General features: G+C 46.5%; 4 protein-coding genes across 5 annotated transcripts; 1 reads left to right on the forward strand and 3 right to left on the reverse strand.

Annotated features, from left to right (window-relative positions):
• Window positions 1-351: 351 nt before the first annotated feature.
• On the reverse strand, window positions 352-2,813 carry BDCG_07115 (mannitol-1-phosphate 5-dehydrogenase). The gene has a single exon (XM_045422882.1). The coding sequence runs from the start codon at window positions 2,368-2,370 to the stop codon at window positions 1,204-1,206; it is 1,167 nt and encodes a 388-aa protein (XP_045278420.1). The 5' UTR covers window positions 2,371-2,813; the 3' UTR covers window positions 352-1,203.
• Window positions 2,814-4,983: 2,170 nt separating this feature from the next.
• On the reverse strand, window positions 4,984-8,673 carry BDCG_07116 (pentatricopeptide repeat protein). The gene is made up of 3 exons (XM_045422883.1): window positions 8,577-8,673; window positions 7,833-8,514; window positions 4,984-7,767 (listed from the first exon to the last, which is right to left on the reverse strand). Exons 2-3 carry the CDS (start codon window positions 8,421-8,423, stop codon window positions 6,004-6,006), a joined length of 2,355 nt encoding a protein of 784 aa, XP_045278421.1. The 5' UTR covers window positions 8,424-8,514; window positions 8,577-8,673; the 3' UTR covers window positions 4,984-6,003.
• Window positions 8,613-11,708, forward strand: BDCG_07117. Of its 2 annotated transcripts, none has more exons than XM_045422884.1 (2): window positions 8,613-8,970; window positions 9,034-11,708. In XM_045422884.1, exon 2 carries the CDS (start codon window positions 9,059-9,061, stop codon window positions 10,172-10,174), a length of 1,116 nt encoding a protein of 371 aa, XP_045281982.1. In that variant the 5' UTR covers window positions 8,613-8,970; window positions 9,034-9,058; the 3' UTR covers window positions 10,175-11,708. The 2 variants fall into 2 exon arrangements, with proteins under 2 accessions (XP_045281982.1, XP_045278422.1); XM_045422885.1 differs by having other exon boundaries at window positions 8,647-8,984; window positions 9,034-11,515.
• On the reverse strand, window positions 8,768-12,301 carry BDCG_07118 (DNA repair protein rad9). Its single transcript, XM_045422886.1, has 7 exons — window positions 12,046-12,301; window positions 11,776-11,940; window positions 11,531-11,669; window positions 11,243-11,458; window positions 10,599-11,170; window positions 10,413-10,541; window positions 8,768-10,364 (listed from the first exon to the last, which is right to left on the reverse strand). Exons 1-7 carry the CDS (start codon window positions 12,157-12,159, stop codon window positions 10,344-10,346), a joined length of 1,356 nt encoding a protein of 451 aa, XP_045278423.1. The 5' UTR covers window positions 12,160-12,301; the 3' UTR covers window positions 8,768-10,343.
• Between the last annotated feature and the right edge of the window lie 34 nt (window positions 12,302-12,335).

Here is a 12,335-nt window from a genome sequence, read left to right on the forward strand (position 1 = left end):
GCATATACTCTGTACATACATTTGAGATCCGGCTCTCAACTTCATTAACTTAGTTACTCCGTCCCATTGCAGGTAGTTACTGTATATAAAATTCCAAAAAATAAAAATAAATAAAATAAATAAAAATAAATAAATAAAAAATATCCCCGCCCTGTCCCTTCTGCCCCCGCAATACAATACCTGCTGAACACCCCCTTCACCAAACCTTATAACAAACACAAGCCTTCTTTCAAGCCACAATTGTGGAATATTGTTTAGTTCCAGGCTAGTACGTGTATGTACTGCAACTACATAACTAACTTAGTTATCTAGAATCATTATTAAATAAATTCTACGGCGTTCAACCAGTCCGATAAGGTAGTTAACTAATAACCATCACATAAGTTCCGTTTCAGAAAAAGAATTTGAAAGGAAAAAAAGCGCCTTAGGAATGAGGGGGCCACTACCTATCTATCCCCTGCCTCTCTACGGACAACCGATTGCAGTTGATATGTAATGTATGTACTGTACATACAAGTACTCATTGCACGGGGGGATGGATTGGAACTCTAATAGTGATGATATTCAATAATTACTGCTTGCACAAGTGCAGTTAACTATGGGACATAGGAAATAATCCAGTAACCCAGAGAAGTAGAGAGGAAAAAAAAAAAGAAAAAAGAAAAAAAGAAAAAAAAAGAAAAAAAAGAAAAAAAGAAAAAAGTAATGAAAGATTCATCAAGTTAAGTTTATTACCTTCTAAGGGCTATCTTAATGTTTAATAGTTAATACAAATCATTAAAACACTAGAAATTTCGAATTTCTAACTTGGGTAACATAAAAGCTTGCTTTAAAAAAAAAATAAAAAAATAAGAAATAAGAAACCCATTTCGCTTCCCAGTGCTCCTGCTCCCTATCCCTGGCCCTAGTTATCCCTAGCCCTTCCCTTGTCATGTCAATGTCATGTCATGTCATGTATGTCATTGTTTTGCCGAAAAAAGAACACCATTCCCCAATAGATAGCACATTACCAGCGTGCCTTTTTTTTTGCCTTTTTGTTTTACGGAGGCGGGGGGGGGGGGGAAATCGATCGTAGAATGAAAACTGGTATAAGAATAAATGAAAGGAAAAAAAAAAAAAAAAAAAAAAAAACAAGAGAAGAAATGGAAAGAAAGAAGAAGAGAGGCCTTCTAGACGGAGAAGAGGTCAGTCAGTCTAGGACTATTATTTCGTCTCCTTCTGAACCCTGTCAACCTTCTCCAGTACGTGGGGGTACAGCGGATGATCCTTCTCCAGGCCCGTGAGCTTCGTCGTCGCATCCGCGGCAGACATCTCCTTCAGGATCCTGAAGAGCTCAAAGCTCTCCTCGTCGTCCGGCACATTCTGGAACTTCAGCGCCTGCTCGACCGCGTTCATCAGCGCCGTGACGCTCTGGCCGCGCTCAGCGAGCTGTGCAGCGGGTCCGATGAAGCGTTCCTTGCGCGATAGTTTGCGGAGGGGCGCGCGGCCGACGCGCTGCACGATGTCCTCGAGGTAGGGGTTGGAGATGCGGGCGATGATCGTCTTGACGTACTCTGCCTGTTCCTGGGCGGGGATGCCGTGTTTCTCGATGATGAGTTTTGAGGTCTCTGCGAGGGCGGCGTTGACTTCGCTGCGGATCTTGGGGTCATTTAGGGCATCGTTGATCGTCTTCTTGCCGGTGGAGTAGCCGTAGTAGGCGGCGGTAGCGTGGCCAGTGTTGACGGTGAACAGCTTGCGTTCGATGTATGGTTCTAAATCATCCACCCAGTGGATAGCCTTGATATCTGGGTGTCCGACGTCACCGAAGGGGGTCTTCTCCACGACCCACTCGTAGAACTTCTCGATTTTGACGTCGAGGCCGGCATCAGCATCCTGGGTGGGCACGATGCGGTCGATGGCGGAGTTGGCGAACTGGGCACGACTGTACAGCGACGCACGACGGGATTCTTCAGTGTTCTCCTTGACGAAGCCGTGCAGGGTGTCTGTGGCTCCAATTGCGTTTTCACAGGCAATGACAGCTAATGGTTTAGACCCTGTTCGAGCATCGATTCCCTTGGCGATCGGTGGGGCGATGAACTTCAGGATGTTAGGACCAACGGCGCAGGTGACGACATCAGCGGTGGATATCTCCTTAATGACGTCGTCCAGGTTGTGTTTAGAGTTTATGGCGCGGTAGTTGGTGATGACTTTTTTCTGTTCTCCTTGTTCGCTGATCTCTGTGACGATATAGGATGACGTCTTTTGGAGGGAATCGATGATACTATCCATCACGTCGACGAAGACGACTTCATAGCCAGACTCGTAGAGAAACTCAGCCACGAAGCCACGACCAATATTGCCGCCACCAAAATGAACAGCCTTCTTTCCCATGGTTGAGGGAGGAGAGAGAGGGGGGTCAGTGGAAATGTGCTTTATTAATTGTGTTGTAGTTTGTAGGGTTGGCGGGGTAGAGTATAAAGGGGTTGGTTCCCTTGTATCTAGATATCAGGAGAGAGGTTACAACAGTGTGGGTGAGTAGCTAGAGTGGACAAGAAGAGGAGATCTAAGAGAATCTAGGGAGAGAAGATATCAAGAAGAGCTGAGGGTGAGTTGGTTGAACAGGAGGAGGGAAGAGATTGAAGGTTGTGTGGAAAGGGAGGATAAAGGGAGGAAAAAGGGAGGAAAAAGGGAGGAAAAAGGGGAGAGAAATGGCAGCTGAGATTGGGCGGATGCTGTGCTCTATTTATGATTCTACGGATTGGTTCTACTCACCGTTTTGGCGGGGGTCCGGGACTGAGCAAATCTATGATTATGATTATGATTATTATTATGATTATTATTATTGAAATATGGCCACAACAAAATGAGCGCGCATCGTTAGTTAGTTACCTTGTTCTGAACTACATTTGCGAGAGGGAACTAGCTAGAGAACTGGAGCAACAATCGTCACAGGGAATCTACCCGTCGCGCAGAACGCAATGCAAGTCGTCGGCTAGATTTTACCTAGGCCCCCTTGAACCCAATCATCATTTGGGGCGCATCCAAATAATATTTTTAATTTGCAATCCAATGAATGAATGAAACCCAGGCGATTCACAGCAAACCAATTGACCCCGCCCTCGAAACCCTCCCTCTCGAAACCCTCCCTCGAAGCCCGCCAAAATTAAGTAGTAGTTACACGGGAGATACACCGAAACCGGCCCATTGTGGTATGGCGAGAGGGGTACCTGACAAGTCCCCGCCCAGCAACGACGTCATCGGGCCGCCTCCCCTCCCACTATCCTGAAACCGGTTTAGCCCGCGCGGAGGCTGAAAGCAAAACTTCTACTTCTAATGTAACTTACTACGTAACTATCTCGGCCATGATTCTTCAAACTCGATGAGATCAATAATATCAGTGAAAGCGGGTAACGTCTTTCTCCCCCCCCCCCCCCCCCCAAAGGAAGCTATATGTTAGTCCAACAGCCGTAGTTGTTATCAACAACCGCCCTGGCCAGACCCGGATAATCGCTGAACACGTCGTCAGTCCTCTCCGTTTGCATACATTTAACAGGCATTGGCATGGCATTATTTACCCAAAGGGTCCAAGGGTCGGAAAGGCCTCGTCTCAGATCCTCTGCTACTAGGCGACTTCCAATCATTTATTATTATTATTATTATTATTAGTTAACTTACCCTCTGACGGAACAAACTAGCCAAGGGTCCTCGGGCTCGATGGAGGTGGCGTTACGCCATCTCAAGGCTAGAGAACAATCATGTCTGTCCAGGAAATTATTTGTCGCAAATTTTTCACTGGTAGGTATAATACAGTAAGGCACTATTTTATTTTATTTTATTTTATTTTCAATGAGAAGAAAGGAACCTCTTTTCTTATTATAACCCTTCACCGGATATAAAAATTCAGTATTGCGGATATTGAAGAAAAAGGATAGTTTATTGGCCCAATTGAACATGCAGTTTGCTTTCACGGCTATTGGCTTGCAACATCAAGAAACACAAAATGAAGAACGAAAATCCGCAAGATTTTTTTTTTTTTTTTTTCTTTAGAAAGAATGTGCCCTCGCAATCATGGGCACAAAAATGACAAGACAGACAGACCTCCCGAGCGCCAGGGGTGGTCAACAGGGGGGGGGGCTTTGCTTGGAAGTGCAATGCACCACCATCAGCCCAACTGCTGCCCGAAAATATTATCCCATTTTAGGTTCGGTTGGTTATTCTCTTGAAGAGGGTTTCGCGTCCGACTTATCTAGACAGCTAGCTAGTATTATTATTGCTGAGGGAATAATGGCAGTATTTTTTGAAAAGGAGGATTCAACGGAACTACAATTAGCCCCGGATAACATCACGCCGGCTGGCTCGAGGAGGAGGAGATGGGTTCAATATCAATTATATTATATACTTGCCGCTGCTTTCTAGATAAACCCGGCAGTAAGCCATTATTATTGCAATTATCTATCTATTCTGCTGGCCGATCACATGCCTGGTATCAGAAGTGGTATTGAAGTGGTAGGGAAAACCGAAGACATTTTTGCCTGTGAAGAATTGATGACGAGGGAGACGATAAAAATAAAAAGCTGATGATGTTCCACGGATATTGGCGCCGTTCCATTTTAGCTCCAATCTGGGTCATCAACTCAGCGCTTTTTGTTGAACTTATTATTATTACTGTATGTATGTATGTGTGTATGTATGTGCTCTGTTAGATGCGCTTTTTTTCTTTTTTTGGACAGTTCTTTCGGGTTGAACAACTTGCTAAGTAAGGCTCGACATGTGGAGTGATCCGTCATGCTTTTCTATCTTGTGTTCGGCTTTTCAAGGGCCCTTGGGTTGGTTTTCAATCCTGGCATCAAAATCGTCGTTCCCCCCCCCCCCCCCTCTTTTGCTGTAGTTAAATGGTGCGACGACAGCGCCGAAGTATGCCAAAATGGGTCCAGGTTTATCGTTGATCTCGACGACTGACGACTGTTAACAGGAAAGGGGATAAAAAAAATAAAAATAAAAAAGGTCCACTCCCACTGATTTACTACATTTCTTCTATATATCTATGCACGAAGTAGCTGGCTATTCCGCTTTTCAACATTAATAACTATTATTCTATACGTTTGGTATATTCTCCGAAACTATCTACCAAAATGTCGACGCTCGCTTTTTTTTTTTTTCTTCTCAGGCTCCCTTGTGTTTTTCAACCCACCAGACATTTCTAATCGACAAACTATCAGAGCCCGCTATCTTAAGAAGTTGGAACCCGGGGAATTCAATGCCAAAACGAGGTCCAGGTCCAGGAGTAAGAAAGAAAGAAATTGATGCAAGCCCCCTTTTTCCTACCTTCGAAATACCTCTCTCAACTCCGACCCTTCTACGTCGTTGCTTTAGGTGTTGCGGCCGCAGGCTATGTATGCTCAGTAAACATGTTTCGGTTCAGTGATACAGGAAAATACTTTCTACCATGAGTCAGAACAGGCTTTATATTCTTAACCCAAGCTTCCTGGCTATGGGAGGGAGGTTTTATCAAAATGGACAAAACGAGAAGAAATCAAAAAGACGCCAGCCTTTATTCTCTGATGTAGTGCAGTAAAAGGAAAAGAAAAAAAAATTCACACCACAATCGCACAACTACAGACAATATATCGTACAAAAACATACCTAAAGAACGGTCATCCAAAGAACACGTGGCGCCTCATGAATAAATGGAATGGGAAGACAGGGGGGTATGATGTCTATATAGTACATGATCAATAGAAGGTATAAGAAAGAATGAGAACTTGATAGTGCTCCATGATAATTGTAGAAGAACAACCAGAGAGACGAAGCATGGATCTAAAATATACAGATGTAAGGTAATTAGCTGGATCGATCAAACAACGGACGCCACGCGAGACACGGAATCCATGAGGGGCGTCGAAAAAAATTAGAGGTATAGGTGTTGTAAAAGCGGAATTGCAGATGCCTCACAAGAAAATGCAGCAAGCGGATCTGATAAATGAAATCATTCGGCACAATTATATTGATAAAATGCTTTCCCCTCTATTTCTTTGGACTGAGAATGGCCTTCAGCTGTTGATTTTCAGTTGTCAGCGCGGTCCGCTCTTCAGCGCTGAGCGACTTTTCCTTAAGCGCCAGATCATGTAGTTGCTTGGCCTGTTTCAGGATATAAACTGACTCCTCAAAGGGAGGTAGATAGTGCCGAGAGAATGGCCAAGAGCCCTCAGCAACTCTCTCCGATGCAGCTTTGACCCTTGTCCCTTCATCATCCACGTCTTTGCCATGTTTAGAAAGCGTCGCGTAGGCAAGCAGTGATATGAGCTTGTCCACATGAGGCCGCAGAGCGGTAATTGCGTCTAATACCCTCTTCTTAAACACATGATCGGTAGTCTGCGGATCCGACATGCGTGACCGGACCGGAGTGGATTCCTGAACGCTTTCCTCCGAAATGCCATATCTGACAAGTTCCACGTACTTCGAGAGGATTTCAGGCTCCGGCTGCATGAGCGCCGTATCCATAATGCCGACCAGTTGGCCTGCTGTCTCGAGTACGTGCGGGTTCTTCCGATCGCGGGAACAACAACTTATCGCGATGACGAAGGTTTTGCGCGCAACCATGCCGGCTCGAGTTAGCATGGCTTTAATGACTCGAAGGGTTTCGGCACTGGAGCGAGCAATGCGCAGTAGGCGCAGATATTCGTGGAAGGAATGCGTGTCTGGCTTTATCGCGGACTGTGCAGGTCCCGATGTGAAATGTTCCCAGTACGCTCGACCAATGGCAATGCCGTTTGGCGTGGTTCGGGAAGCTGCTAGTACCAAGGATAATTCGTCGTTTGTGGGAATGGGGCGGGTGATTTTTGGGCGGCGGGAATTCCTATTCGCTTGAGAGGTTTTACGGATCTGCGCGAGGTCTACTGGGTTGAATAGTCCTTTAAACTCTTCGGCTTCTGATAATGGTTCGGGCTCTTCATTGAATTGTTCGGCTTCTTCGTCTGGAAATCCCGATTCTTCAGATACTGGTTCCGGCTCTTCGGGCAGCGGTTCCGGTTCCTCAGATATCTGTTTCGGTTCCTCGTTTAGAAGAGGGTCTGTTTCATCGCTGTCCATTGACACCTTCTCTGACTCTGGGCTGATTTCAGAAGTGGCTTCTTGTTGCTGTTCCGCCGGCTTCAGGTCGTCTTGCTCTGTATGTTTCGCTTGCTCTGTATGTTTCGCTTGCTCTCTGCTTCGGAGTGCTCCAAGCTGCGCCTCCACATCTTCAAGAAAAGGAACTTCCATCGTTTGGTGCAGCAGAGCAAACACGTCGAGGCAATCGCGTTTTCGTAGGCCAGAAACAAGCAAACGCCCCATCGCAGACACTAGAGGTTGGTCGACAACAAATGCTCCCATTTTCCATCGACGCACAACATCAGCCCATATTCTTTTCCCTTCCCGCACCGCTGCCGCTCTCTTCTCCGCAATCCCATCCGCTTGACTACGCGGATTAAACGCCTTAATTTCGTTGGCTGTACGGGTCTGGATGCCATTGAGTATAATCGTAAAAGTCCTAGAGTCTGGCGCGCCGTCACCACGTTCAGGAAGGGACCCAGCCACTTCCCACAGAGCATCCATATTACCATGTCTGGAACAAACGCCCAAAACGGCGTTGGCATGCAGGATAGAGGGTTTGACTCCGGAGCTGGGTGAGCACAAGCTTTTGTAAATCGAGCGTGCTATCTGTACTGCTTTATTTGAACTGCTGTGCGCTAAGCCTCGAAACATAATAGTGTAGGTGTATGTGTTAGGCTTCCGACCTCTTTTTTTCATCTGTATCCAGTATTATTAGTTTTCGGAATGTTTGACAAGAATGGAAACAGGGCATTTATTCTCACGTCGTTATAAAGCTTGAAAGCCGCAACCGGCTTATCATTTTTCATCTCATGGTCAAACAGCTCGTTCCAAGCAACCATACAATCATAGCCCCTCGACTGGGCCGTCCTCACCAATGTAACTGCCTTCTCAAAGTCCCCCTTTTTAAGTATCTGCTTCACTCGGTTTGACAGAGCAACCCGATCCCTTGCCCACTCCAATTCAATGTCGATTGCCTTCTTCGACACCGTTGGCCTCCATATTCTTTTCTCACCCGGTTGTAATTTCCCGTCAGCCCCTACCTTTGAGTCCTCGCCAAGATCTGCTGCAACGACCTCCTCATCTTTCACATTGGATTTCATGTAGCCGGTCTTCTTCCAGGATGGCGCACGGCGTGGAGCATCTGATCTTAATCGTGGGGCACGTTCCGCGCCACGCGGAGAACGTCTATCGGACCTCGAGGTAGAAATACTCCTCCTATATTCGGATCCATTCAGAGCAATATGTTTCGCCGGAAGCCCTCCTGGGAGTCTACTGAATAGAACGGAGACTCCATTGCCAGTCAATCTGGTAGCAAATGTGCTACGGGCACAGACATTGCTGCACCGAAGCATTTAAATCACGCCTCCTCCGGATTCTTTCCTCGGGGTAATAAAACTGTGCTGTTCTCTCGAGCTTCCGTAATAGAATCAACGGGGTTTAAATCTAAACTTGTTAGGGATCTCCGTGGATGGGCTGGTAGACGGGTACGAGGTGGGAAAACTTACCACAATTTAGTCCTTTTAATTTCAAGTTCCTCAACAGCCTACCCTATTATCATAAGGGAACATCAACTCAATTTTCTGTGGGTATGATAGAACCATCTTCTATCTGCTACGGCGCGAGTTAGTCGCGCTCAAAAATTATTTTCAGCGATCCGCCGGATGAACTAAATTCCGCTGAAACCACCTAATCCAATGAAGCCAGGGCAAGAGAACATCATACAGTATATTCAACGATCCCATTCTATGAGCTAATCTATATTGGTTTTTTTTTCCCCCGCTGGTAAATCCTGAAATACCTATATATATATAAGCGTATATTTCCTCAGCTACCTAGGCATCTGCTCACAAAGGGCCGCCAAACCTTATTATTCTACAATTTCCACATCTTGCACAATATGTATGCAACGAGCTGTTGGTATAATCACTTCCATCCATATGTCGCTTTCTAACATTATATTAGCCAAAAAGCCAGATCCGAAAGCTAAATGCCCCTCTATGCATTTGGTTCAAACGGCTCAGGCCAGTTAGGGATCGGCCACTTGGACGATGTTCCAGCTCCCACTCGGTGTCTCTTTGTACAAGAGAATAAAGAAAATCATTCAGACGGAATCGACATTCCCCTCGCATCAGATGAACCCACCCAAATCGCCGCTGGGGGGAACCATACTCTAGTGCTTTTCAAGTCCGGCGCCGTATATGCTGCTGGAACTAATCAGAACGGCAGATGTGCACATGATCCTGATAGACATTCCTCGTTACTACAATTCAGTAGAGTGGTATTTGTCAGAGAAGACGGGAGTTTCGTTAATCGCTTCAAGGCCATTTCGGCAACATGGGAAGCGTCCTTTTTCGTCGATGCAGAACGGGGTCATCTCTACGCCTGTGGAGTGGGCAATAAAGGTGAACTAGGGCTGGGGGCAAATTGCGTGCAGGCAAATAGTCCCACGCGGATTCGCGACTTTCCACCACCCGCGGCTGAAGTAATTTCTATCTCTAGCAGCCTTTCCCATACAGCGGCAACGCTATCGAATGGGGAAGTGTATGGATGGGGAATCTCGAGGAAAGGTCAGCTAGGTGAAGGGAATGTACAAAAGAAAATTCTGTGGGCACCGCAAAAGATCGAGGATATTTCATTCTTCGCTTGTCAGGTTGCCTGTGGAAGAGAATTTACAGTCATTGCTGGAAGTGCTGAGACGGGGGAGATTGCAATTTTTGGATCTGACAAGTGGAACATAATCTCTGGTGCACCGAAGGAGATTAAAAATTACGCCATGCTAGCAGCCAGTTGGCATGGTGTATATGTTCATGGACAGGATGGGTCTACCAGATCGTGGGGCAGAAATGATCGCGGCCAGTTACTTCCACCAAAGCTTCCACAGCCGACGAAGCTGGCAATAGGGAGTGAACATGTTGTTGCTATAATTGAGAGCGGGGAGGTAGTGGCATTCGGATGGGGTGAGCATGGCAACTGTGGACCAAACACCGATACACAGGGCAATGTGGCTGGGCGGTGGAATGAGATCCCGCTGAGCATTGAAGACAGCAGGACGGTCACCGGTGTAGGAGCAGGTTGCGCGACAAGTTGGATTATGACGGCCTGAATGCATATACCTCTCGTGGAAGGCTCGCATCAAGCATATTAACAGAGAAGGAGCCAAACGTGCCTTCTTGTCAATTTGCCGATCCCCATACGGAGCCCACCAATTCAGCTATCAGGTGGCTACTTTATGCAGGACGCAATATATAATTCAAACCACTTCTCCAGCAATGTCAATCGAATATCCCTCGTACCTATTCTAAAGTCAGTATCAGCATGCCAAAACATAAGGATATACATACCTGAGATATCCGTTGCGTCGGAGGTATTGCTACGGAGCTTTCCTGGTCCTGGGCACTTCGCTGTCTCATACTTGCCCCAGTGGGCGTGATATCCTGGATCCGCCCTCCAATGCTCGCCTGCAGCGCATCCTATAGAACTGAGTTAGGTTTGCCGATCGAAAAACGAAGAAGTAACTCCTGACATACCTGATCCATGTGTGTATCCCATCCAAGAGTGTCCTCCTCCTCATCACCATACTTCGGCTCATCCCATTGTTGGTCGTCGTCAACCGGGACGAACAATGATTCGAAGGGAACTGACGCATGTGGCGGGTGCGGCAGGACACTCGTCTGAGTTTCCTCTCTGGCTGCTGCTTGCGACGGTGGTTGGAGAGGGTGAGCTCTCGGGACAGATTCCGGAATCTCAGGTGGCGGAATGGCTGTAGGCTCTCTTGAATGGGCGGTAGTAGAGCGTGGATATGGCCGAGCAGATAACTCGCGATTCCTATTTCCAGATCCGGGCGACGTCTCTCCACTCTCCCCTCTCGTCATTAACGTGAACTCGCACGTCATCCCACCTACTTCGTACGACACCTGCATTGGCCGGCATGGACGGGTATATCGTGCCACTACCCTTGCACTCAATGAATGCGCGTGGACGACAATGGCCTTGAAGTCCTTGACGTTGATAGCGACATGGAGTTTATCCTCCACTGTGAAATGGTCAAAATCTTTGATGTCAATAGCTACCGACGTATGAACGGGTTGCTTGAGGATTTCTGCAGATAAAGGTTAGACATTTAGAGGCTAGAAGCAGTTTTCATGACCAATTAATGCACCCCCTTCCTTACCTTTTCCATCTGCAACTTTTGTAGTAAAGCTTGTGAACACCACTCGATTGTTTTCAGAGGATATATCCAACTGCTCAGCAGTATGACCAAAATGGTCAATAATTTCTCGCAGATACTTGGAATCTATGCCCCATTGGTTTTCGGTCTTAGATTTGTCGAAAAGAGCATGCTGAATTTCCGCAGCTTCGTAAGTTAATTTGTATGTCTTGACGACCCCTAAATGACGCACGTTAGCGTGCCAAACACAAAAAGGAATCAATGCCAAAAAAAAAATGGGTTGCGCCATACCATGCCTGCATATCATCTGGATGATAAATCTGCACTGGGTTTCGTCCGGACTGTATTGAAGCCGCATTTCACAACGTTCAACAGCAGTCTCTCGGTCTTTGAAGTCACTTGCTCGGGCCCTAAACACCGATAAGAGCGTCTGGATAAATTATTAGCAACTAGTAACACACGAGTGGCACAGGAGACCCCTACCCCCCCCCCCCCCCCCCCCCCCCAAAAAAAAAAAAAAAGTATCGTTCACGAACCTTTATGTATAGTTGACAGGTTAATTTATCTGCCGCACTTCTCCTCCCAGAGCCGGATGCAATGCGCCCCGAGCCAACAAACATATACTGTGAGAAAAATGTAGAGGCATCAAACTTGAAAGATGCATATGCTGACTTTGTCAGATTCAGTGCAGAGAACCGGAGCTGTCATGTTTCCGCTCCATTACTTTTCTGTCAGCCAGCCACAAATAAATAAACCTTCAAAATGTAGGAGGTATTGAAGAAGAAAACTCAGAAAATTGTCCATACGAAAGATTCTTCAGCTTCAATCGATACGTTCTCGTTAAATTTTGCAAGGCATATGAGCACATCATGCAGCTGAAGTAGAGCATCGGGGAGTAGCGTAAAGCTGAGCGAGGTCATGTTTTGGAGATTGGAGGGTGCTCTACTGGGGTGAACACTAGGAATGGCGAGGGAATAGGGACGCGATTTACGTGTCTGCTAGTCTTGAACTTCATCTGAGCTTGCCGGTATATTCTTTCTATCTATATTGCACGCGTTGTAGTCTGGAGACTTGCTAAAGTTAAACGTTAACTTAG

Source organism: Blastomyces dermatitidis (genome assembly GCF_000003525.1).
Source record: "Blastomyces dermatitidis ER-3 genomic scaffold supercont1.8, whole genome shotgun sequence".
Classification (NCBI taxonomy): Eukaryota; Fungi; Ascomycota; class Eurotiomycetes; order Onygenales; family Ajellomycetaceae; genus Blastomyces; species Blastomyces dermatitidis.

Bases quoted from the DNA above. Each gene is read 5' to 3' on its own strand.
- BDCG_07115 (XM_045422882.1), bottom strand. From the start codon at position 2,370: ATGGGAAAGAAGGCTGTTCATTTTGGTGGCGGCAATATTGGTCGTGGC.
- BDCG_07116 (XM_045422883.1), bottom strand. From the start codon at position 8,423: ATGCTTCGGTGCAGCAATGTCTGTGCCCGTAGCACATTTGCTACCAGA. The intron at 7,768-7,832 runs GTGAGAATAAAT...TACTGGATACAG, and splicing joins CTTTCAAGCTTTATAACGAC to ATGAAAAAAAGAGGTCGGAA.
- BDCG_07117 (XM_045422884.1), top strand. From the start codon at position 9,059: ATGCCCCTCTATGCATTTGGTTCAAACGGCTCAGGCCAGTTAGGGATC.
- BDCG_07118 (XM_045422886.1), bottom strand. From the start codon at position 12,159: ATGACCTCGCTCAGCTTTACGCTACTCCCCGATGCTCTACTTCAGCTG. The intron at 11,670-11,775 runs GTTCGTGAACGA...TAATTTATCCAG, and splicing joins CCTGTCAACTATACATAAAG to ACGCTCTTATCGGTGTTTAG. The intron at 11,171-11,242 runs GTAAGGAAGGGG...CTTTATCTGCAG, and splicing joins AAAAGTTGCAGATGGAAAAG to AAATCCTCAAGCAACCCGTT.